Raw genomic sequence first — 26380 nt, forward strand, 5'->3', positions numbered from 1 at the left:
GGGATTTCTGCGTGCGCGCACGTTCCGCTCGCGGACACTTTGCGGCTAGGATGCTCCCCTTGGAAAGCAAGCGGAGCTGGAAGTAAACAGCCTCGCATTAAAATGAAAAAATGAACAGCGGTTTGGCTGCGGGAACCACGTAATCTCCCCCTCCACTGTGGGAAATTCTACTCTGTGGGCACGTACAGGTGAAACAAAAAGTAGACGGAGCACGCGTTGTAGATTTTGACGGGATTTCTCCCACATTTGCCTAGCCAGCAAGTCGTTCTAAAATAAAATCCGGCTGCACATACCCTATTTATGCTGGCAGCCATATAAAACATAAATTATTCTAAGTGCACGATCCCGTGCTCAGTTTACTTTTTTGTTGCACCTGTATGGGCGGGGACATAATATTCCGGGCGACGCTTGCCGAAAATTGCCGCCGTGCACTCTGGAGGCACGGCACCTGCTGTCGAGACCGACAGGGCGCGCCAGACGGCCAGTCAACGTAAGGCCCAGGGACCTAACTGAGGTCCGGGACCTCAGTTAGCCGCTAAATGTCATTCGCCTCAAATGTCATTTGGTATTCTCGTGTAGCGCCGAACTAATGACATTTAGGGCGAATGACATTTGCTGTAAATGTCATTAGATCTGCCGTGTGACAGGGGTATAAGTCTACGGCCAGACGGGCCAATTCACTGGGGTTTGCGCATTCGTTCTTCATGTTCTGACTAATCGTTCCTCAGAATCGTTTCGATAAAGTTGAGTGAATAACAGCAAGCACCGAAGAAACCGTTCCGGGTAACGATAGATCAACACGCAGGGAACACATGATCAAAAGCCGGCGCAATCGGCACGCACACAAGGCCTCTGATCTGTACTGGGAGGGCAGAGTATCCCACTAAGGCATTGCCCCGTGGCACGTTACTATCGGAGCGCGGCTGCCGTGGGCGAGAAAATTCGCATTCATAACAAGTAAAACAATAAGAACGCGCATATGCAAGCTGCGTTGGAGCAGGCGCCGTGCCTCCATGAGTGCGCAGCGGCAGTTCTCGGCACGCGCTCGCGTGTTTCGGAATATTGTGTCCCCGCCTTACTCGTTGGTAGGGCCCACCGCAGCTGCCTGGCTGTACACAGTGTCGCCAGCAAACTGCACAGTCTCGGCACGAAAGGCCTTATTAGCGTCCATCTGCAGTGGCTACCTGCTTACGTAGCCATGAAGGGAAATGAGGATGATCGCCTGCAGGGGTGAGACAGCTGCGCATAATGCGCAGATTTGATACAGATTTGTTTTCCTGCGCCAGGCTGCTCTAAAGCTTGAAAATAGCAAAAATTGCGCCAAACTGCTCCAAAACAGTCTGAGAGCCTAGTATTTTAACGCTGCCGTCAGTTTCAGCGAGGAAAAATGCTTACTGACGGCATAATTTTCCAGCACCCCCAAGGTGATGCTGTTTTTAAAAGATTAATTGATTGATGAATCAATAAAGAAACTGCATAAAATTTTCCTCGAGATAGTTTTTTCGAAAGTCACAATGTCGTGTTACACATGTTATATTCTGTGAGTTTTTAAAGTTTTCCCACCGAAAACCATTCCAAAGTCCTGTAGAAGAAATACGTGTACTGAGGCGTCAAACAACTTTTGCAAGTTGATGAAAAAACGGCAATATTTGGAGTGCCGTATCTCCGGAACGACATCACTCGGCGCCGCCATCTTGGTGTGGTGAAGATGTGACAGCGGGGCGGCCGAGCGAAGCAGATATTGCTTGTGGTTCAGGCAGTGTGCTCTTCGCCGATTTCTACCATGGTTTAGTTATTGGGGTGCCTCGGTTTGCATTTACTCGTTTCATCTGTTGCGGGAAGTTGCGGGACTCGAAAGACGGGAGTTAATCAAAAACAACGTGGTGCTCGCGAATTCGCCGTGTTTCGGCCTTGAGTGTGAGGCCGGTGCATGCTTGTCATTGCTTGAAGTGAAATTTCGGAAACGCTGAGCTGCCTTTCACAGCGAGCTTGGGAGCGGCGGGAATGGGGCGATCGACGATGCAGAAGTAGCGGCGCAGGCGCTGTGCCCGATAGCGGGACAGGCTGTTATTTCACGCTAGTAATAGTGGTTCATTTATCTGAAATGAAATTTAATGCCAAGAGGGAGGCGGCTAAACATACCAACGTTACTCAAATTACGATCGTATGGAACGTGCACCCTGGGGATTGAAATAGGAAGGCTGGTGGGGTGCGATGACTGTCACCTCGCTTTGCGCAACTTTTGCCGTGGCTCTACACTTGTGCGTAAAGCCGAGTCTGGGATTACAAAAATAGCAATTTCGGCATTTACATGATAATAAAAATGCCTTACCATTGCTTAGTTTTTCTATTCGATATTCTCAACGGCCCTCCACGCTATCTATGCATAGAGCCTATACATTTAAAAATGGTATCTAAAAAGTTAGTGCAATTCGTACCTTGTGATACTCTGGTAGAAAAAACTTTATTGAAAGGCTGTTTCAGTGTTCTGTATATTCAAAACCGATTAAAAACTGCACTTGTCTCCCGTGAGTTGCCGAAAATTTTAGTTTTTAGGCTCCTAAGGTGACATAATAAATGTCGTTCTTCTGCTCCAAATCAAGGTTCTTCTGCTCCAAAAACTGGTCCCAAGTCAGATTCAGCTGTCTCACCCCTACGCCTGGCAAAAGAAGCGCATCATTCATCTATTTCTATGAGTGGGGTAATCAGGCCCTTGGACGTCGCGCGGTACCTTATCCGATAGGACCTCTAAGCCATGCGCGCTGATCCCCGAGTTGCATCCGGCAAGCCACCTCACCCGCTTCCTTCGAGGAGACTGACCCGAGCTGACCGCGCTCTCCTACTTCGTCTGCGAATCGGCTGTCACCGCTGCGCAGAAAGAAGTGTCAGGCTTGGCATCGCAAGTTCACCCGCTTGCCCACACTGTCCTGCAACGAAGACACTCGCGCAGGGGCGGATCCAGGTTTTTTCTGAGAGGGGTGTCATCTTCTATCAGTGATGATGAGGAAGAGGAGGAGTGGCCTTGTTTATTCACCTACATTTCGGAGAAGCAAAAATTCAAGAATTAGAAAAGAATCATCAACTAGACCTTTTGTACGACCTGAGGGGTCATCTCGGGGATATAAATTTAAAAAATTCAGGGAGGGGTCAGGACATCCGGATCCCCCCTCTGGATCCGCCAATGCACTCGCGCATGCACCGTGCAAACGTCGGCAACATTCGCAGGCTCAACCTCCTCTAACCTGTTGTTCCCGGAATGTTGCCCTTTAAATCGCCAAAAAGCGTTCCGTGCCCTGCTGTACTTTTAAAAGGACATGGGACTGTCAGACCAGCTATGATGCTGCCAGTGCTGTCCAGGCTGCGCGGCTTGTAAACCATCATCTATCCCTTTCTATGTCTTTTTTTCTGTCCATCCTCCTCCTAGACTCAGTCTTCATTGAAGTGACCTCTACCCGAGAGGCAGTTATCTGCTGAGTCGGCTTTCCTTTCTCCTCCAATAAAGCAACTCTCTCTACTCAGGGTTCCGAGTGCGGGCACAGATTTTTTGTGGTTCACTCCAAATGTGGTTCTCTGTATGCTTGCGTTCCAAACGATAGGATCATTGATTGCGTGGTGTGTGCTCGAGCATGCACTTTTTAGCGGCAGTGATGGTAGCAGCGTGCACAGAAAGTGATGTCTGTACACCACCGCAGTTATATGTGTTATTTTGGTAGGTTCACTTCAGCTGCCGCGTATGGTCCGGAGCATATATAGGTGAACTATTCGCTTTGAAGTCTTACGACGCGTACGGGCATTTCCAGTGGGTACCAGCAGTAATTCACCTCAAAAGTGACGTTAGGCCTAACGTCCAAAGGTTGGGCTTAACTTTAGCTAATTCGCCACAGTTTACCCGGGTACAAGTTAAGAACATCATGTATCACTCCGCTGAAGCGACGGACTCATGAGGTCAACGCGCGCGCTTTAAAAGGAGATTGCGCTTATTACACGACAGCGTTTGCTTTTTCTCGCCTAGGCTTCTGTCGTCGCCGTAGTAATTTACAAGCACAATAAGTGCGAAAAACAACGATAACGACTCGGGTCACGTTCAAAACATTTGCAGTAAGGCTCTCTTTGCGCCGCGCTGAGGAACATCCGGCTGGGGTGATGAAGCGCAGAGGCAACTTATGCTGTCACCCGCCGCGGTGGCTCAGGGGCTAAGGCGTTGTGCTGCTGAACACGAGGTCGCGGGTTCAATTCCTGGCCGCAGCGGCCGCTTTTCTGATGCAGGCGAAAAGCAAAAACGCCCGTGTGTACGAGATTTCGGCGCACGTTAAAGATCCCCAGGTGGTCAAAATTAATCCGGAGCTCTGCACTACGGCGCGCCTCATCGCCTGCGCTGCGTAGGCGCATTAAACCCTACAATCAATCAATCAACTTATGCTGTCGGTAAAGTGAGTGTACTAGTAAAGTTGTACCTGAGTATGGTGTGTCGAGGTGGAGATCCGGTTAACGACGTCGGACCTCAAAACGTAATGTTAGGGCCACGGGCGTCGGCAGGATTTTGTCTTGAGGGGGGTAAACCCATTGTATTGAGGGGAAAAAGGGAGAGGGCGAGGGGGCCGGGCAATTGTTCTGTGGTGGCTTGGGGACAAGTGCCCCTTTTGCACCCCTCTGCCGCCGACGCCCATGGTTACGGCTAACTGTTGAATCGGCCGTGAGGCCCTTATGGCGCTGCTGTCATCGTCAATGGCAAATCCACTTAGGGGAGTATGTCGTTAGTCCGTCGCCGCTGATGGGAATTTCGATGAAAGCCTCTGGCCACAGTTTTTGGCGTCCCAGATCTGGGATGCCGCACTGAGCCGAGTAATGCTCCCGCATTATGAATTTGCCAGCTCTAAGAAATTTGTTGAAGGGTGGTTTGCGCTAGCAGTGCGGTCCTGTTCTGTGGTGCGGTTTGCGTTGGCGAATTGAATCCAATCCACTCCCTTCGGGAGCTCGAGATCTGCTCTCCCCTCAGTGCGCTCTCTATGCTCTATGTATGCTAATAAATTATTATTATTATTATTATTATTATTATTATTATCTTCAGATGTCCACTTTTGCCGAGGCTTAAAACTATTAGCATCATGGCGTCAATTTTTTTTTTCTCTTTTTTGTGATATGACACTACTGGAGCAGTAAAAAAATGTGTGTGCCAGGGTTTTTTTTGTTTGTTTGTTTGCTTTTCCGGTCGGGGCAATGGCTCAGGTACTGAGATGTGCTGTTGAGAGCGAGGACGCGGGCTCGATCCCGGCAGTAGTGGTGGCATTATTGGGACCTCTGAACTTTCGACGGTATCGAACACGTCGGGAGTACGCGATTTTCGCTTTCGCCAAAGTCGTCGTTTCGCACGTTTCGTGCTGTAGTCGTAGCTGTGACAGATGGCCGAAATTCATCCGGAACCCTCCGTGCACTACGGCGCGCGTCACAGCCCAGTTGTAGCCTCGGCGCGTAAAACCCCAGATTTTTAATTTTTTTTTAAGCTGCGAGTTCAGCGGGCAGTAGTTCTTTACACAAATGGTAGTAAGTCCGTGCGGGGTAACCTGGGGTAATTCCGAACGGCACGGTGACCGTTGCGGGACACAGGCGTAGCCCAGAGGGTGGCGCGAAACCGAGGCACGTGCGGTTCGAGCGTCAATAGTCGATCTCGTGCGTACAACTGCGAACGCGACACCGATAGTAGGGCTCGAGGCGCTTTCTGCTTCCTTTTCCCCCATTCAGAGTGCGCGACGTGAAAGAAAATACCGGGAAGTCTGACGCGACGGGAATTCCAAGGACGGCAGGCATCCGCCCGATTCTCGTCGGGCAATGAACGTAAGCCGTGAGTAATACGTCCTCAAGACGCTATACTTCGCAGCACTTCGATTTCGCCGAATCGTTTCTTATTTCCGACGATCGCCCTTTTTTAGCGTCGCTGTATTGGCACGGGGACCATGCGGTCTGCACAAACACGTGGGCAAAAGTTTTTCAGCCTCGTTGGGTGCGCCGAACGCATGCGCCGCGTGAGATGCTGGGCGCGCGGCCATCGGATGACGCTGTGAACATGAGCGATGATTTCTGTTGACCAATCGGCGTTTCCAGCCGTTCCTTCCCTTACACCCTACCGTGAACATTCCGATGGCGCCACTTTGAAAACTACAACAATCGCCGTATCTGTGTTTAGAAAAATATCAGCAGCTCATTGTGACGAATGGCTTCATCGATTGTATAGTTTTGAAACGGGACTGCTGGGCGCGACCCAGAGGGCCTGCAGCTGGGAATTTAACCATAAGCGAGCTTGGATCAGCTACCATTTTCAAGCCATGCAGGCACAGAGTGCACGAAGTGCGATACGAGCGCTTGCCCTGATCGTCAAGTCTCTTTCCGCCGTCTCTAGGCTCGCGGTGTTCTTGTTGCTGTAGTTTGGTTTTGCTTCCTTTTAGCGTTTTTTTAATTGATTCACACATATTCGACAGGAGCTCTTCCACTTGAGCGCAAAGCAAGCGCAAACAAACAAGGTCTAGTGCATACTAAATGCACTTCCGTAATGCGCTGGGGGCATTGCCCTTTCGCATTCGAGTAGGGGGCGGGGGAAGTTCTTTCCTTGCCCTCTTCCTAGATTAATATGCCCTTTTGTTGGATGGGGGCGTGAACATAACAGTTACAGTTGGGGTATGGTAGTTGGGGGATTGAGGCACATGGGGTTTATTAGCAAACGGCTAGAGCGTGGTAACGGGGGCTGATCGTACCAGAGGCCAAGCTAGCTCGGGAGCCCACGCGCAGGTCTCTCAGCAAGATCGTTCTCGATGGGGCTGCTCCGATGACTGAGCCTTGCACATAGACCCAGTTGGGGGATTGACGCCACCCGACAGTCAGCCTCGGTCTCAGTTGAGCACACACCCCTTTGGCCACACTGGGACGCCTGCTAACGGCCACTATCTCTGTTACAATATATATATATATATATATATATATATATATATATAGTAAGGAAATGAGGGGCTCGTCGAGGAAATACACAAAGATAGGTCGGCAGTCTACAACGCCAAAGGAGGCATAGGGGTGTGGTTAGGCTCTCTTTTTTTTATACTACGGTAATGAAGGTAACATTTGTTTAAATATACGGAAGAAAGAAAGAAAAACACGCGCCCAGAGTGGGGACCGAACCCACGCCTTTCGATTAGATCTCGAATGCCTTACCAACTCGGCCTAGGTAGCACAAGAGGGCTTCCCGCCAGTAACCCGCTCATGACAGGCTGTAGACGTTCGTGTCACGCCCCTGGGGTTGAAAAGAAGGTCCCCTTCTCCCTGTGTAGTCAGAGTGGCGCTGGCCACCACCCTCAAGCTTCAGATACACTTCTAGTAAATATAAAATAGCCCAGAAAGTGAAGGAGAACACAGTCGCCCAGATTGCCGAGTTGGTAAGGCATTCGAGATCTAATCGAAAGGCGTGGGTTCGGTCCCCACTCTGGGCGCGTGTTTTTCTTTCTTTCTTCCGTATATTTAAACAAATGTTACCTTCATTACCGTAGTAAAAAAAAAAAGATAGAGCCTAACCACACCCCTATGCCTCCTTTGGCGTTGTAGACTGCCGACCTATCTTTGTGTGTATATATATATATATATATATATATATATATATATATATATATATATATATATATATATATATATATATATATACATACATAGGAAATGAGGGGCTCGTTGAAAATAAAACAGAAATAAGGGTTGGCAGTCAAGAAAACCTCAGAAAGCAAAGGGGAGGATGTGCCAGACCGGTATTCTGGAGGTCGTGGGTTCGGATCCCACCTGGCGGGCATTTTTTCTCCACTTTCTTTCTTTCTTTCCAAATTATTTATGTGTTTTAATTACCTACCACATCCTCCCCTTTGCTTTCCGAGGTTTTCTTGACTGCCAACCCTTATTTCTGTCATATATATATATATATATATATATATATATAATTGTGGTTTTACACGCCGAAGCAACGCCCGGACCGTGAGGCGCACAGTTGTGTGAAGGGACACGGCATAATCTAGAACACCTGGGGATCTTCTTTAACGTCTGCCGAAATACCGATAGATATTTGCGCGCACATTTCTGTTCTGCGCCTGCATCATGAAAATGGCTTCTGGGACCGGCAACGGAGCCCGCCATCGTCCTCAGTAGCGCAGCGGTCACCCACCACGGCGGGTACTTCGATTAGTACAGCAGAAGAGGGAAAAGGTAACGTGGGGCTGCACGGCGAAATAAGCGGCAGAACCAGTGGAACGCGAACATTTTTATTGACGCGTCACGAGTCAGTTCTCCTAAATAGTATCGTATCTTATTAATGGTTTATTTTATGACTACTAGTGCTGGGCATCGGTTAAAACTTTTAAGCCGATTAATCAGCTTACTTTAATCTGTTAATTGATCGATCAATCGGTTGAATTGGCTTCGCAAGAAATATTACGTAAAATTATATTTGAATATTCATAATACTGTGATAATAAAAATATGATCGATAAGCTCGTCGGCCTATTCACTGATATTCCAAGTGAGGTAAGCAGGCCATCATCAACGCGCTGATGCGGGCAAGACGTTTATCGCCGCGTTCGTCACTCACACTTTTTCTAGAATAAGGAACATCGGCACTCAAAGAAATTGCGGGGGGAGCCTATTAATTTTATACAACGGCCGAACGGGGTGGGTGGGTGCCCGCTCGACGATTTTTATACCATGTAAATTTGTGTTAAGAATAGCCATTGTCTTGTCCATCTTGGCTATAAGGTTTCAGTTTTAATCATTACAATCTCTTAACATACTTGCATCATTTTACCCGGCCTCATTCTTATGTCGCACTGTTCGACAGCTTCATCCAAACTATAAACCTGCAAAACGGATCATGTGGACACTCCTGGCTAGCCTTGATCAGAGCTCGAAGGCAAAACTAGTGATGCCTATCGCAAGGCAATCCGTGGCATCTCCCATACCAGTTTAACGATAAAAGTGATACGATGACCGGCATTGGTCCCACAAGAGTATGGATTGTGCATTGACCATCCCTCATATGCGCTGTAAGCGTTGCTTACCTATTGCTGGAGCACGATCACTGGTGCTGGAGCATTTGAAGCGGGAGTGCGGGGACTCTTTGCACATATGCACTGATGGATCGGTTGACACAAAAAGTAGGGTGTTCGCGGAGGCTTTTTCTTGCCCAGTTTGAATGTTTCGCAATATTAAGCGATTCAAAGTCAGCCCTTCACCTGTCGCAGCGGGGTATACCTGTGTAAAAAAAAACCTGTCAGCGATCCCTAGTTGTCCTAAAGCGGCTCAAGCATGAAGGCTTCACCGTGCAATTCCAATGGATCCCGTCGCACGTCGGTGCGCCTTATCATCTACAGGGATGGTGCAAGCGCGGCGCGATTTCCAACGCACACAGAAACAGACCGTTCGCGAGCGCTTTGGGCAGCGGTACATCAACCAGTCGTGACGAAAGGCCTGAAGAGAGCCGAAGCCTGTCTGCTCCACCGAGTAAGAACAGACCCAGCCCGTACACCAAATTGGGTGCATAAACTCAACATTGTTTCATCCCCTTTGTGCACCTTGTGCAGTGTGAGCGGTGACATTGATCACTACAATGAACTGCTCCAAAACCAACCTTGAGCGGACGAAATTTTTCCGTGATCTCCAGAAGCTAGGAGTGCCCCATGCTACATCGGAGGACATTATTTTTCCTATAGGGACCACTGGATTGTGCGAAAAGAGGTGTCTCATCTCCTACTGGGATACTTGCAGTCCACAGGACTAAATGAAGCGTGGTGATATTGCATGCATCTGATATAATATTGGGGACGATTAGGCGGAGCAATTGCCGATAGTTATGCAAGGCTGAGTCCGCCTCATCCATACATACATACATACCCCAACAATTGGCATGAATTTTGATTCATGCGCTCTGATAACGTAGCTGTCATAATCAAGAGAGAGTTGTGCGCATTTATGTGATAGAAATATTTATCGACTTACAAACACCGGACACCGAGCGGCTTGTGTTGCGATATCGTGTTCGCTGCTCATCGCCGTTGCGTCAGAATTGCCGTTCAAGGGCAATGCACTTTGTTAAGTGCATAAATCGGGCACGTTTCCTTTTCGAGCGCTTTCATCGTTGGACAGGAACTGTTTGCTATTTATGGCACTGCAAAGGTTACCTTAGGGTGAGCTGCTGCAGAAAGGGAGACCAGGAACGCAGTACTGCGCATATATATACACGCGGACCCGTTGTACGCCGTTACCGCATCACGTTTGCGCGTGCGAGCCGGCATAGGCTTGGTCGACCCAGTTCATGCTTTCAAAACAATGGCACTCCGTGGAACGCCGCAACTGTGTCAAAATCCTTCACGGGTCGCGATTGTTCCTCGACACGACGCTGACACGACGCGCTGCTCTTGAGGAGAGCGGCGGCCTACGGAGCGGGAGAAAATGACGCGCTCGTCTGCTGCTGCTATACGGCTCGCGTCTTTGTTTTAGAACGGGGCAAAAATGAAAGGGGAATGTGTATCGAGGAAGAAGGCCCTAGACTAATGTTGCTGGCGCGCTGCGCGAGATGTGTCTAACGCCGCCTCCAACTTCTGATTTCAGAGCCTCGGTCAACCTGATAACACTAAGAATAATTAATAGTAAAAGTAATAAAGGAGGTCCAGGAAATGAACGATTCATACCTGCACTTCCTGCTTAATCCTTTTGGTATTACTCACGCGTTCGTTCAATTATGCTCCACACTTGGTACACTTTTTGGTTTTAAATATTCCCGCCATCACCAACCAACCCCTGTCGTCGACCCTGTTGAACGGTTGAACCCGATGCAAGTGTGCCCTTCTCCGGGTTCATTAAGCAGCACACAGCGAAACGCCAACGACCTGGGTTAGTGATGGCGGGAATCGTTTTTACGAAATGCCGCTGATAACGAAGCTGTCCCCGGGGTAGGAAACCATGGAGCTTCGTTATCAGTCGTTATCAGCGGCATTTCGTTAAAGTGGTTAAAGGTTATCTCTCTCTCTCTCTCTCTCTCTCTCTATATATATATATATATATATATATATATATATATATATATATATATATATATATATATATATATATATATATATATATATATATATATATATATATATATTGCTTTCCGAGGTTTCCTTGGCTGCCAAACCTTATTTTTCTACACACACACACACACACACACACACACACACACACACACACACACACACACACACACACACACACACACACACACACACACACACACACACACACACACACACACACACACACACACACACACACACACACACACACACACACACACACACACACACACACACACACACCACACACACACACACACACACACACACACACACACACACACACACACACACACACACACACACACACACACACACACACACACACACACACACACACACACACACACACACACACACACACACACACACACACACACACACACACACACACACACACACACACACACACACACACACACACACACACACACACACACACACACACACACACACACACACACACACACACACACACACACACACACACACACACACACACACACACACACACACACACACACACACACACACACACACACACACACACACACACACACACACACACACACACACACACACACACACACACACACACACACACACACACACACACACACACACACACACACACACACACACACACACACACACACACACACACACACACACACACACACACACACACACACACACACACACACACACACACACACACACACACACACACACACACACACACACACACACACACACACACACACACACACACACACACACACACACACACACACACACACACACACACACACACACACACACACACACACACACACACACACACACACACACACACACACACACACACACACACACACACACACACACACACACACACACACACACACACACACACACACACACACACACACACACACACACACACACACACACACACACACACACACACACACACACACACACACACACACACACACACACACACACACACACACACACACACACACACACACACACACACACACACACACACACACACACACACACACACACACACACACACACACACACACACACACACACACACACACACACACACACACACACACACACACACACACACACACACACACACACACACACACACACACACACACACACACACACACACACACACACACACACACACACACACACACACACACACACACACACACACACACACACACACACACACACACACACACACACACACACACACACACACACACACACACACACACACACACACACACACACACACACACACACACACACACACACACACACACACACACACACACACACACACACACACACACACACACACACACACACACACACACACACACACACACACACACACACACACACACACACACACACACACACACACACACACACACACACACACACACACACACACACACACACACACACACACACACACACACACACACACACACACACACACACACACACACACACACACACACACACACACACACACACACACACACACACACACACACACACACACACACACACACACACACACACACACACACACACACACACACACACACACACACACACACACACACACACACACACACACACACACACACACACACACACACCGACATCATTCCGAGAAGAAAGACACGCAGAAAAGAAAACGCCATGGAGAACGGTACACGTCGGAAAACGTTGCCGCTGTGAAATTGCAAGAACGGACACAACTACGGGCGCTTGCAGCCGTGTAAAAAAAAGCGAAACGGTGTCCCGCTCTTTTTTTTCGGTGTATGTATATTGTTATTGCTATCGCCTAGCAACAAACAGCCGTTGAGGGCCGCATCGGCGTACTAACGGAGGAGGGAACGTCCCGTTTACGCGTGTCTGGCAGCGCCCCCAAGCAGCTCACACGGAGGAAAACGGAGGGCACTGGACGCGGAAGTGACGTCACTGTTTTACGACTGAACCCGAATCCTGGCCGAGCATTGCCCGAGCAGGTTTCTTCTGCTACTGCCGCTGCTGATGCGCTACGGCGAAGCGATTAGAGGAACTCCCCGCGGGCAGCCTTGGTGATTATGAGTCAGTGCGCCGCCCGCCCAGCGCTGCATCCGTGCTTCTTGTCAACGTTCAGGTGACACGGGTCCCGCTATCCGTAGACATGCCGCTCCGCGGGCGGTAGGGAGCCGTGGTCGAGGCGTGCAGTGGCTGTCCGTGCGGGTCGGCGGTCCGTGGTGCGAGTGGGGAAAGTAGGCCTAGCGCCCTGTTCTCCCGACGTCTCGAGGCAGCAGCCCCTCCTCCGGCTGCTGCTGCCGGTGATGCGTGATGCGTGAGTTCAAAGTCGTGGTGCTGGGCAGCGGCGGCGTGGGCAAGAGCGCCCTGACGGTGCAGTTCGTGCAGGGCGTGTTCACGGAGAAGTATGACCCCACGATCGAGGACTTCTACCGCAAGGAGATCGAGGTTGACCAGGCGCCGTGCGTGCTCGAGATCCTCGACACGGCGGGCACCGAGCAGTTCGCCTCCATGCGCGACCTGTACATCAAGAACGGCCAGGGCTTCGTGGTGGTGTACTCCATCACGAGCCACCACACCTTCCAGGACATTAAGAACATGAAGGAGCAGATCCTGCGCGTCAAGAACGCCGAGCGCGTGCCCGTGCTGCTGGTGGGCAACAAGTGCGACCTCGAGCACCAGCGCGAGGTGACGCGCGCCGAGATGGAGGCCCTCGCGCAGCTCTGGGGCTGCCCCTGCATGGAGGCCTCGGCCAAGAGCCGCTGCAACGTCAACGAGATGTTCGCCGAGATCGTGCGTGAGATGAACGTGCTGCCGCCCAAGGAGAAGTACAGCTACCGCTGCTGCGCCCTGCTCTAGCGCCGCCGCAGGTGAGCAGCCGCTTAGGCCTCTCGAGCCGCACGCACAAACGCCGGAAGTAGTCGGCGCCCGCCCCGCCTGCTGCCCAAACTTTCCCCGTTCGCCGCCGCGATGACAAATACTTGCAGCGAGACGCACGCTAGCTTATCATGGGCGTCGTCTGGGTGCCTCGCCGTAACGCTGCGGGAGCGGCTTCCCTTGAGAGGAGGCAGCTCCGACCGATCCGTACGATCAAGCGGACCGAGCTCGTATCGAGACCCGTGTTGCTTGTTGTCACCGTTGCGCACTTTGGAGAAAACTTGTGGACAACACGAGTCGTGATCGTGCTTCTTTTAAGCGAGGCCGTGCATTCGTTCTCCGAGGAGTACTGCAGGGTGGTAGGGCTACGAAGCGGGCATGATAAGCGCAGACTCGCGAAGCGCTTCTCTTGTTCTTTATTGTTTTCAACCGTGGTCTTGGCATTTCCACTGTGTCCGTTAAAATGCTCTTTGCTAGCGGCATGCGTTCTTATTAAAGTAAAGATGAGTACATGTGGCCGAAAAAATAAAAGGCGTGTGATGCCTTTGTTGTAGGCAAAAGCTAAATGATGATCCTGCCCGTTTTTTTTTTTTTTTTTTTTAATGGAATGTAATTGTTGTGTATGTCGCAGCCTTCCGCACAGCTTTATGCTCAGCGGGACAGCAATACGTGCTGATTTTACTGTGGTTGCAAAAGAGTGCAGCAGTTCTTGCCGATGTTTCCTGGAACATGGTTCAACGAGCTCTCAATCTCTTTAGTATGTTTGAGAAGTCCGTTCAACACTTCTTCTTTTCCCGAACGAGATCACATCGGTTTAGGGGCAGTGCCAGCGTTGTGCAGAATGAGCGGTATTGGGGAGAGGTGGGGGGACTTTTTGTGTATTCCTCGTGGCCTCAGTTAGGGGAGAAAGGAAAGCCACGAACTTGTCTGCTGTGATGGTGAATTTAACGGTGAAGTGAATGCCCATGGTGGTTTGCTGCTCTGCATGCTTCATAGTGCATGTGAACCCAAGGGATAGCACATGTCACCCCATATTGGCTGGTTGTAGAGGCCAGACTTGATAAGTCAAGCCAGGCCGTGCATAAAGTTGTGAATATTGTCCAAGATGTGCCTACAGTTATACTTGCAGAGCAGGCAAGAGCTTTCTGTGTGGAAATCGGACAGGTACACTGCAGATTCCCTGCCTGTTGGCACATTTCTATTCTTTTTTAATGCTTAACAAACCAGTAGCTTACAGATCCTGTAATTCTCTGTATTTAAGCTGCATGGCCATCTGAAGGCAGCCTGTGTGAAATCTTTTGGGTGAAGAATTAAAGAAATGAGTTTGCTTGGCATGTAGGAGGTGTGATGTCCCCACGTTTTCCGTTCCTTGCAGATCGGCCCTTAGACCTTCAAAGGCAGCGAGTGTTTCCGTTTTTTTTTAACCAGACGAAAGGGACTGCAATGGGACAGCCGATGGTGGTGCCTGGGAAGGCAGCAGCACAACAGTGGAGGAGCATTGTGTATGTGTGCGCGGTTTTTGGTGTCGTTACGTTGTATGTTTTTTCTATGGAACTCAAAGAAGGAACAAAGAAGAAGATTGCCAAGCGAACAGTAGGTGCCTTCCACGTTCTTCGTCCCTCGTCCCTCCTGGCCAGTTCCTTGACCTGCTTACCGCTCCCACAGACGTGACTTCTTAGCAAGTGCAATAAACAGAATGTTGCCCATGGCCTTGGTTGCTGCCTCACTCGTGGACTGCTCCTGGGGGTGTGCCTTCACCGGCAGGCACACCTAGTTTGTCAGTATTTGTCAGCACCTAGTTTGTCAGCAACACCCAGTTTGTCAGTATTTTTTCTCAGTATATACGTCAGCGCTCGTCTTGTGTTTTTCGTCGTCCTTGTCTCCCGCGCTGTGAACCCCTATTGCTTTTGAAGCCAATTTTATTGTTTGTGACTGTATTTTGAACTAGTTTAAGCATACGGTGCTGTATTCTTCTCTCTGTCTTCCTCTTCTAATGTGCAATGAAAGCAAAACAGCAGCGTGCGGACTACAAAAGTTGCTGGTTTGCAATTAACTACAAGTGAATATAAAAATAATTTCAGAAGAGTGCTTAGTTGCAAAAGGTGTAGAGCTGCAAACGCTCTTTGCTCGAAACTTGCTGCAAGCTTGATTAAAGGTGATAGCATAAGGTGATGCAGTATAAAAATGTTCGTTAGAGAAATAACAGTGCCATAAATAACAGCAGAAACACATTCTTCATCGTGCACACATTTTAATTGTCAGTTGTACTTCATTAGACAAAGTGTCTGTTGCACATACAGGAAAGTGGCAATGAAATAACTGCACTGGTTACAAGTGACTTCATGCCCTGCAAGTCAATGCACAGTAGCTGGCATGCAACTGCAGTGATAGGCTCTCGTTACTACAAACCAGAAAGGGCTGTGAAAGTGTTCACAGGTCACTACTGACTTGGTTCAAGGTGCTCTTTGCAGGTAAAAGTGGAATGAAGCGGCCCTCCGTTGAAGGTAAGCTGAGAAAATTAAGGAATGGCCTAAAAAAAAGTGAATATGCTCTTGTTTTAGCTAGGGAAGCCATTCAGTCCGGTATCCCTGTCCTTTCTTTGCAGTGTCGTTATTTAGTTAGGTATTTTTCTCAGACAATTGCTTCTACCATCAGAGCTACTGGCATGCTACCATGGTTGTTTCATGTAGAACACATTTCCTGCCTCATTCTCAACTATCTGTGAAGGACACTGTATTTGATAACTACAACTGACAGCAAGGTCCCCAGCTGTTGTGCTGGCTAATAGTAGTCAGATAGCTTGCAAACAAGTTTCATTGTTAGCAGTGGTTAACAGAAAACTAGAGGGTCTCAACAGTAGGCTGCTAAGCAGTACAGCTCCCACTGCTTGGTGCCACAAAATTATTTTCAGCTCAGTAAAAAAAAAAACTGAATAAACTATATAAATAATAAAGAACATGCAGCAACTTCTAAAATGCAGTACCTCCATAGCTAAAACATGTATAAATGAAACTGTTTCCAAATAAACACTTAGCAGAAAACGACCAATGCTGATTCAGCCACCTTTTGAATGCAGGCCCTATATCATACACGCCAAGTTTCTTGTCACCACCTGGCCACAAGAAATTATTCAAGTAAATTCTTTTGAAAGGAGAATATGACTTCAAACCTCCAGAAAAATGGCCCCAGTGTGAATTCTGACTTCCCAGGAAAAAAGAAAAAGTCTCGCTTCCATCTTTCGCCACTCAGCTCAGCGACATCTCGGCGGTTACTATTTCATGGTGAAATGAGCACACTAATTACGGAAGAGATCCCCTTGAGGGTTCAAAGGAATGCCCAAGCAGTATTTGACACAAGTTATAGTTCACTAGTCCCCTCCCTTCCAAATAGAGCTAGTTGGTGTGACATGACACACACTAGTTCATTCTTCCGTGCTCCACCTCCGCACACCCCCTCCCCCATCTGTACAGGCCCTTCTAAAGAACACAGGGCTCGGTCATCGTAAGTTGTCTAGGACATTATAAGCACTGCTTTTATGACTTCAAATAAAAGGCCATACTGAAATTGGTAAAACTTCGCATGCATATAGGTTGTTCGGAATGGCCAAATGTGACAGGATTAGTTTCAAAGAAGGTACACTTGCACAAGAGTTGTTGCTCTTTTTTGCAATCGCACACAGGTGTATTTTTGTGAACAGAGAGAAGCGAGAAACAAACATTTTCAAACTGTGGTCAAAGGCACCTCTTTCGTAAAAAGCCTAGTGAAGAAGAAGTGAAATATTCATTGTCACCCATCTCAACGTGGGATAGTCCTAGAGGCTATCATGACATCCCTCACAAGTCCAACGCAAGCCTGTACACCTTTATTTGTAAATAAGTGACAACAGTCGCACAAGAATTACTGAAACTGCAGTGCCTTGTGTGGGTGCCCTAAAATAATTTCACCGCATACATAAAAGGCAGGAGTAGGCAAGATAATTTAAAACAAAAGATACCTCCTTGCCTTCCGTCCACTTGTGCCACCATAAGTTTTTCTCAAGAGTTGTTTTCCATAATTTCGGGAAGAGAGATAGAGGCACTGAAAACTGCTACCCCAGCTCCATGTGGCTCAAAAAGGAGAGGCATTATGATTTTGTAAGCACTCTGATCCTTTGTAAGCATTTTGTAAGCACTCTGAGACCATCCTTTCCCTTCTCTCTTCTTCTCAACTTTGGCCGCGAGGTGATGCTTCTACTTTCAGCATTTCCTCGCATCACTACGAAGGTGTTTTCAGCAAAACTGGTTGCTCTGCTGCGGACATTCAGGGTGGTGTAAATTAATTATAGTATGTTCTGGTGCTACAGCTTCATCGTAGCTTTTTTTTGTTGCCTGATTGCGATGAAAAAAGTTCCTTTGTGAAAGTAAATCACTGCCTTACAGCCACACAAGGCCACTAACCTGCTTTTTATATGGCCAAGACATGCTGGCCAACCAGCGAAGCAACACCTTTGACCCGGAAGCGCGGTGGCAAACATGACTTAGAAAACCAAAAATATTAATAAAGAACTCGACATTTCAGAACCAGTCCTCTTCCATTCTCGTGGGGTGACTGGGGCCATCTTGTAAAGATATGTCATAGTTGTAAGCACGGGCAGTCACTACCTCGCTGTGGAGTGCAGTCCGTACGTGTAACCATTTGGGAGAGTTCCAAGGGAACAATTTAGATTTTATGCTGCTTTCTGGATGTACTATGTACTACGATTCAAGTAGGAGTTGTTTTCGCTAACTGGTCTCAGTTTCGGGGATGGCCATTCCACCAAAGTCTATTTGCTCGTCAGATGACTCACAGAATTTGTTCAATGACAAACGGTGCTTTGCTCCTTTAGAAATGAATAATTAAATCTGGTATACCTCTCTCCCTTTTCCCTTTAATATTTTTCCCGACGTAAATGTCCACATAAAAAAGTGCACCTTCTTTACTCCATGTGGCCAAGCGAATTCCAAACCAGCACTGAGCAAGTCCACAGGGCATATGCAGAGATGCTATCTTTAAAAATGTCTAGAACATGACCAACCAGAACTTTGTGCCATAGCCTATTGCGCTAATAATCTCTGACTCCTGCCACTGGCTGTCGTATATACATATGCCGTGGCATAAAGAAGGGGCTATAGCTCTCGCATTGCCTGCAGAAATCTTTGACGGCACTCGTACATCATGGCAAGACACTTGACGGAAATCACAACTGAAACACGGCTTACCAGATAAGGGAGAGGTAACGTTCATAAATTTACAATCTATAGTGCGAAAAACGTATTTTCACACTTATGGCATTTTCTGTGTTACTTGAACAACTTCTGCTGCCACGTGTGGCGTATTTGTATTCATAGTGCTGTTCTCCACAGATAGAAGTCAACTTGCTTTCACACTTCAGTGTCTTTGTAAGATAAATCTCCACAGTATATCTTGCCCAGCCGTGCTTTCAGCTGTAGCCAAGACAGCTGAAGTGTGAAAAAGCAAGTCCACTGTAAATTATGAGGCGGGGAGCATTCTGGAACAAAAAAATCCGCACTGTAAACAAAAGGAACATTTGTTCAAATATACAACACTTGCAGTTTGTCACTCGCTGTTGACTGAAGCTTGAGCACAGCGTCAACCTGAAAACAGCGGTCACATGACTGAACAGCAGTGCAATGCTACAGCAAACTAGAATCAGCCTCTATACAATTCTGCCACACGCACACCACATCGCATCAATACTCAGGACACAGTGACCGCACCTTACTCTAGCGCAAAGTGCTTTTGTGAATGTCACCAAAGTTGGCTAAGCAGCCAAAAGGGGAAGGCAGCTGCGGCCAATATTTGAGCTTGTGGTAGCAGGTAGTCCCTGTGCTCAGCTGATTAGCTGAAACAACAGCCAAACCACTGCAGTGTTTCTAGTCACTAGCAGCACCTTGCATAGCACTAGCCCTAGTTGGCACCCATCAGTTACATGGTAAAACCTGTACTGTATTCACCCGCATGTAAGACGACCCGAATATATGAAGGGAGGCTTAAATTTTTTGCTCTTAGTTCCGCAAAATAAAAAGGGCGGGGGGGGGGCAACGATTATAGTTCAATTTGCCGAAGACCTGATGCATGCGTCGGCACCAGCCGTCATTGCGATCTTTCCAATTATTGTAAAAAGCAATAATTAAAGTAGTTTTTATTGTTCAGTTGGACCCTCGCCATTTTATCTTATCAAAAGTGCGCTTGTCATTCCGAAGATTAAATGCCCTGTCCACCAGGATGAGATAACAGGTAATGCTCTGCACAAGCGAGAGGAGAGATTCTCTTTAAGCTAGCAACTATCTGCAAGTAATCAGCTCTGCATGTGTCTTGCCCAACGCCGCCTGTTTCTTCAGGGGTGGGTGATGAGGGGGTGTGTGTCCTCTCCCCCATTCTTCCTCCGGGAAGAAAACAAGTTGATAAACACTGGTACGTTCGTTATTTTGGATAACACGACGCACTTGCACAGTATTTTTTCTCAGTTAGAAGCATGTTTATTACTTGGTCAATAATGCGAATAATATGGTACGATATTTTTTCCTTTGTTTTGTGAGTGTGAACATTGAATTGTTTTTACTTTCTCTGGAATCTAGTCAGGTCTAGTTCAGATTATCTTTAGATAATTTCTTCCTCTCTCAGGCTTTTTTTATTTGTCTATAGTCTCGTTAGGTGCAGAATGAAGGTAAACCATCTATCCTAGGTGCAAGACAGACCATCTTGCCTAGCTCTGGTCTCCTCTTGGTTGTTTCTCATGGTTGTAATGGTGTTATTTTTCACTTGTCTGAACTCTAGTTAGGTGCAGCTGTTTAAAGCATCACTTATGTCTAGATTTTTCATGATGATTGCTATGTCAGCTGTGATGCTTTAATTCAGGGAACATAAAGTGGCCTGCTCGGTATTAATCGAATGTTGAGTAAAAGCCATTTGAATTTTTTTTTGTGCTTACAAGAAATGAAAAACTGCAAATAAATGATGTTTGGCTCTAGAAATCTGCTCCCAGACGGACTTGCACTGCTCCAAGATTCGCCTTTTGGTGCTCCAAGGCTTCTTCAGAACTCCCCTTTCACTGCTTCAAAGATGCTCCAAAACAACATCATTCCTGCTCCCTGAGCTGCTCCAATAGGCTCAAGCCCGCATCCACTCCTGACCTATAGGGATAGTTGTGGTGACGCAGAGCAGGGTGAGGGAATGCATTTGATCGCAACCTGTGCCTTGCAACTGCTTGCCATTTGTTTAGTGTTGTGTGGGCAGCAGGAAATTTTAGGCGGCTCAGCCTAGAGTGCTGGGTAATCCCCCTGTAAGTTCCCAGTTTGTCCCTCACCCCTGTCGCAGACGGCACGTTGCGAGATTCGAAGTCAGGTTGGTTGGTGTATCCTCGGGCCACTTCCTGGCTGACGTTGCTTGGCACATTGTAGGTCTAAGTGCTGGGCTATGTAACATTAAGGCTAGACATAGGCCTAACAAAGGCGACCGGCCAAGGCTCTCGGTTGTAGCAGCGGAGAGAAGATGTAGAGAAAAGGATGAAACTGAGAGGGCACGTTTGGCAATTGGACACTAATGCTTTCGCACTCACTACATCATAAAGAGTGTTTAAGCGTCCCTCTAATTTTTGTGAGGACATTTTTGTGTTTGGAGTACGTACCTGACCCCTTTACGGGCCGGTGAACGCTTTCACATTCTGCATTTCGGAAAAAAGGGGTCGGCCTACATACGGGCAAATGTGGGACCTCATTCAGCTTCGATACTGAATCACCGGCGTGCCGGGCGCCCTGTGGCCACGGGTGGGGATATAAGGCACGTGCAGCGTGATGAAGCAACAGGCGGCGACGCTCTCCCCGGCTGCCTACCAAAGGTAAGGCACGAGCAGCGCGGTGGAGCGCAGGTACTCGTGGTAGGCGGGGTCGTGCCCCCACCGGCGGAAGGCGGCCTCCTCCAGCAGGGGCACCCCCGTGACGCGCGTGATGAGCAGCAGGTCGGCCACGGGGCACAGCACGCACAGGTACTCGGTCCGCAGGAACACCGAGCTGGCCGACAGGTACAGCCCCAGCCACAGCACGATCTCCCCAAAGTAGTTGGGGTGCCGCGACACGCTCCACAGGCCCGTCCTGATGAACCGGCCCTGGGTGCCACCATACAGTTTGGCCCCCGTCACTTTTGGGTCAACCTTATGCGCTTGAGAGCTTGGTGTCATTTACACTGCTGCTTTTCAGCTCAGCGAGTGCAATGATGACTATCGATACTGTTCCGAGAAACTATTTTGAAATGATAAGGGCAATATGCTGCACAAATACACAAGCTGGAATTCGGCTACATATAACCTAACTTCATCTCCATGCTGTCGTTTTCTGTGCAGCTACTGTGATCTCCATTGGCACATACAATAGCTGCTGTGCCTGGCATGGTCACTGGTCCAGCTACCTAAGGTAGGCACAATATGTAAGCCTCCACGTGATTATTGTTGTTGTTGTGGTTGCTCTTAAGGACTACTAAAGTATATGTTCATGTTGTAAAGCTGTTGCAAGCACGAAAAAGATAAAAAATGTTTACCAGCTGGGACAACCACCTCAAGCAAACCAGCCATCCTAGTTAGCTTTTGAGGAGACATCAGCAAGCAAAGGACACAGCATTGAGATGGTCCACAACCACAATCAGCCCGTATTACTTCTTGGGAAAAACAGAAATGCTGAGACAGATCACACACACAGGAGGGGAGACAGGAGAACAAGGCCCGTCCCATCTGTCTTCCTTTGTATGTTGTCTGTCCAAGTGCTTCTTCACAATGCATATTTACCAAGTACCCCACCTCGTTCTGCTCCAGCCTATATTAGCTTTTGGTGTAGTTGGCCTGGAAACAGGTGCCCCCAGTTGCGCCCCTGGGGGGTTCATCAGTTGCATGCAGAAGCAGTGAGCTCACCTTGTTCTTGGCATCTGCATGGAAGGCGGCCTTCTGGTGATCGGCAATGAGTTCCATCGTGAAGCCCAGCAGCCAGAGAGCCCAGCCGGCAAAGTCTCGTATGCCTAACGGCACATCAGCTCGCCCGCTCGTGTTGAGCAGCAGTGTTGGGAACAGGGTCACCTGGATTCGCAGCGCTGCACAGGCCCCACTTCATTACTGGCTGCCTGCTTTGCAAAGACATCTAGTCCTCCTCCGCCTCAAGCTTGCCAAGCAGGCGGGGGACAGCAATCATGTTTGCTGTGCTCACTCCGACCTGAAAATTACGTCACTTGTAAACTGGAGGGTTCACTAGACCCAAACTACTGGAGCTCGTAAAAATGGTGCTGTATCATGAACAGATGCCACTAATACAACCCACAACAGAAGGCCTGGATTCAGATAAAAATTCTGGCATTGGTAACATCAGGAAGACTTAGGTATGGCTGCTTGCACAGTGCATATCCAGCAACCTTTGCCAACTCCGCATTTAAAGCCCCGAGTACCTTGCCAACCAGTTTTCTAGCACCCAGAGACTGTTAAAAGAGCTTTGATGGGGAAAAAAAGGGAAGCCTATCTTGCCTTGCACGGTCCACCAGAGGAAAAACTTGCGGCGACGTGGTGGTGGTGTGCTCTCTGCATCCTCGCAGTGTCGCAACTTCCGGTTGAACAGGTACAGCCCAAGCCTGGAAAGGAAACTGGCCACTAAAGCTCTGTGCAAAGGAATGCGAGATGAAGCGATACCAGTCCTGCACTTTCACAAGGCGTAAGCCAGTGTGGTATCCCGTGCTGGTCTGGGCGGGGGGTGATCATTAGGACAGCAACAAGGGGCCCAATTACCTGACTGCCCAGAGGACCACAAGCCAGGTAACAATGCGCTGCCGCAGGGAGTGGCCGCCACTTCCCCAGTAGCTCAGCAGGGCCAGCAGCACACAGGTGCAAGAACCTGGGTGGCAAGGCATGCAAACATAGGGGATCAGTCCTTCTCCTCATCTCTCTAAAACACCATCGGCACCTTGCACGCTGCCAACTAGTTCCACAGATGTTTTAGGTTTACACTGCACAAAAGTACACACAAAGGTACAGAGGCAATCGATAGCAGAGTCCCGCGCCAAATAAATTTGAAGCCCAGTGCCTTGGTAGTTCATCTGCACATAGATCTAACTGGCAACCCGTTTTGTATGTCACTTCATGCTCAGTGCAACTTGGTGGGCATTATCAAACACAATTTTCTTGACTCTACAGGGCCAGATCGTCGTGCGTGGTTTTTATATCACGCAACAGGGCCTCTTGGCCTCGTTGCTACAATAAAATCATCATTTCCATGTCGCGGTACCTGTGCACTGCCGCTATTATTTGTATCGATTCTTCCGAATATAGCGGAACTATTTTTTTGCTTACTCTGGTTACACCAGACTGCTAAAAGCAGTGTGAGTACATTTTCTTCATCACCGAAAGATGGTGGCGGTGGTTGTGGTTGCCGCGTGGGATCAGGTGGGGTTAGCCTGGCTGGATATGCCGGCAATCGCTGTGCCTGAGATCACTCTAATCAGTCAATGTTAGGCTCCTTTCACCCCAAGTCTGCCAGTTCTGCCTCTTGAAGGAAGCTTAGTAGAAGGCGCGACATGTCTCTGCGCAGCATCCAATGTCCCCTCGGGAAGTCAATGTGCTGTGTGGGGTTGTCAACTTTCAAATTACTGAGAGCATTGCGGTGCGTTCGGCATCATGCTCTGGGCAACACACCATATAGTGGTCTACATCCCCTATCACTGCAAATGACGAAACAGAGGCTATCGCACAAGATGAAAGACGCTGGTTTGTTCTACCTAGGCAAGCACATAAAAAAATCGCATTTATGTCATGAGACGTACAAGAAGCAGATAACAAAAAAAAATCACCCCTTGAAAATGCGTTTTTTATTCTTGGCATTTGATAAAAAGCAGATTGATTAAACTTGTTGCTGGTTAGTTTAGTCGATCAAGGAGTGGCTGTACCGCCAAATGACGAACACAAAAAAGAAAATGCCCGGAGCGGGACCTGTTTTTTTTGTTTTTTTTTTTTCGTATCCGTCTTTACTTCCGCTACATTCCGTCCTACAATATTTGCGGGCAGAAACTTTTTGCAAAGCTAAGCAGTGTGCGAGGAAATGCCAAGGAAGTTTCGGCACACTCGCAAGTACGTTCGACAATGAATATGTCTTGAGGGTCAAACTTAGCCATGCCCTGACAAAAAGAGAATTGCCCCGATGTCAAAATTGTGCAGACGCTTCCTCCCGTTTTCAGGTTCCGCGTAAAGCAGGAAGTGAGAGGGGAAACAGCGCTGCAGTGTAATCTCATTACCGTGCTCCGGTTTTAGCTATGCTTAACGCATACGCGAGAGGACGAAACTGTCGTTGCGGTTGCTTCCGCCCCAGTCAGGCGAACACATCCCACTGTGAAGATGCTGACAGATTGCTTTGCCTACGTTTCATAAATCAAACGTCAAGCCCCTGACGCAGCGCCGGCTGTTACCCGACCAAAGTACAGAAAACGGGACACACTTTTCACTCGTAAAAAGCGAACAAGGAAAGTACGCTCATACCAACGAGTTCGAAGAGAAGTTCAGTCCGAAGAACTGCGGAGATTACGAAGAAGCCCCACTGAACACCTATGTTGATGAGGGCACAACTAATCAAAATATTTTTTCTCATTGCTTTCTTTGGAAGTTAGCACCGATCAAGTCTTGTCCATAGCAAATGAGAGGCCACTGCTTCGAAACTTTGCCTTCATGCAGACACGAAAGCTCGCGACAAAAGGTAAAAAGCGAGGCACTTGTTGAACACCGCTTCGACAACTCCTTTCCAAAACCAAAACACAAATACGGGACAACGTACGCGTGGTGTCGATTATCGTTCTACTTCCTGCTCACAGTTTTGAGAAATAAAACTAAAGTTCACACCAGCCTTATAGTAATATAATACTACGGTTAAGAGGAATATGAAACTCTGCTGAGACGTAACTTTATTGGGATAAAAGAGTTTATGATGAATTTAACAAAAACGCTACTAATGCCTCTTGAAGCAACTGCTATTTGAGCTCCACTTGAAGTAGACTAAAGATGTTTTAGCCTGTTCACGTCCTGTATTTTTTGCTACGTAAAGTGGCTAAATGATGTACTTGCCTCTATAAAGGGTTTAGCCGATTACAGCGCCAATAAGATGCATTCTTCTTTTGCAAAAAACAAGAAATAACAAAATAACAGCTACTAATCGTTGCAGTACCCTAAAATAATAAAAATACGGCATTTTCTTCTCTAGTTAAAAGCTAAATTTGACTGACTAGAACTTATACGGGTATCT

General features: G+C 48.1%; 2 protein-coding genes and 1 long non-coding RNA gene across 4 annotated transcripts; 1 reads left to right on the forward strand and 2 right to left on the reverse strand.

Annotated features, from left to right (window-relative positions):
• Positions 1–2180: 2180 nt before the first annotated feature.
• LOC144170601 (uncharacterized) lies at positions 2181–10284 on the reverse strand. 2 transcript variants are annotated; one of them, XR_013322641.1, is made up of 3 exons: positions 10012–10284; positions 9075–9267; positions 2181–3034 (listed from the first exon to the last, which is right to left on the reverse strand). It is a non-coding gene; the product is annotated as an uncharacterized LOC144170601 (long non-coding RNA). The 2 variants fall into 2 exon arrangements; XR_013322642.1 differs by lacking the exon at positions 10012–10284 and adding an exon at positions 9335–9993.
• A 2891-nt stretch (positions 10285–13175) lies between these two features.
• On the forward strand, positions 13176–15797 carry LOC144170603 (ras-related protein Rap-2c-like). The gene is made up of 2 exons (XM_077700506.1): positions 13176–14080; positions 15463–15797. Exon 1 carries the CDS (start codon positions 13524–13526, stop codon positions 14067–14069), a length of 546 nt encoding a protein of 181 aa, XP_077556632.1. The 5' UTR covers positions 13176–13523; the 3' UTR covers positions 14070–14080; positions 15463–15797.
• A 2137-nt stretch (positions 15798–17934) lies between these two features.
• Positions 17935–25910, reverse strand: LOC144170602 (uncharacterized). The gene is made up of 5 exons (XM_077700505.1): positions 25624–25910; positions 23884–23989; positions 23626–23729; positions 23026–23201; positions 17935–22230 (listed from the first exon to the last, which is right to left on the reverse strand). The coding sequence occupies exons 1-5, from the start codon at positions 25730–25732 to the stop codon at positions 21955–21957; spliced, it is 771 nt and encodes a 256-aa protein (XP_077556631.1). The 5' UTR covers positions 25733–25910; the 3' UTR covers positions 17935–21954.
• Positions 25911–26380: the final 470 nt, after the last annotated feature.

Source organism: Haemaphysalis longicornis, unplaced genomic scaffold (genome assembly GCF_048455015.1).
Source record: "Haemaphysalis longicornis isolate Haplotype H1 unplaced genomic scaffold, Haemaphysalis longicornis Haplotype H1 scaffold_2, whole genome shotgun sequence".
In the NCBI taxonomy this organism is placed as follows: domain Eukaryota; kingdom Metazoa; phylum Arthropoda; class Arachnida; order Ixodida; family Ixodidae; genus Haemaphysalis; species Haemaphysalis longicornis.

Excerpts from the sequence above, each read along its gene's own strand:
- LOC144170603 (XM_077700506.1), top strand. The coding sequence starts at position 13,524 with ATGCGTGAGTTCAAAGTCGTGGTGCTGGGCAGCGGCGGCGTGGGCAAG.
- LOC144170602 (XM_077700505.1), bottom strand. The coding sequence starts at position 25,732 with ATGAGAAAAAATATTTTGATTAGTTGTGCCCTCATCAACATAGGTGTT. Across the intron at positions 23,990-25,623 it reads ACTTCTCTTCGAACTCGTTG|GTTCTTGCACCTGTGTGCTG; the intron begins GTATGAGCGTAC and ends CTTGCCACCCAG. Across the intron at positions 23,730-23,883 it reads GTGGTCCTCTGGGCAGTCAG|GCTTGGGCTGTACCTGTTCA; the intron begins GTAATTGGGCCC and ends TTTCCTTTCCAG.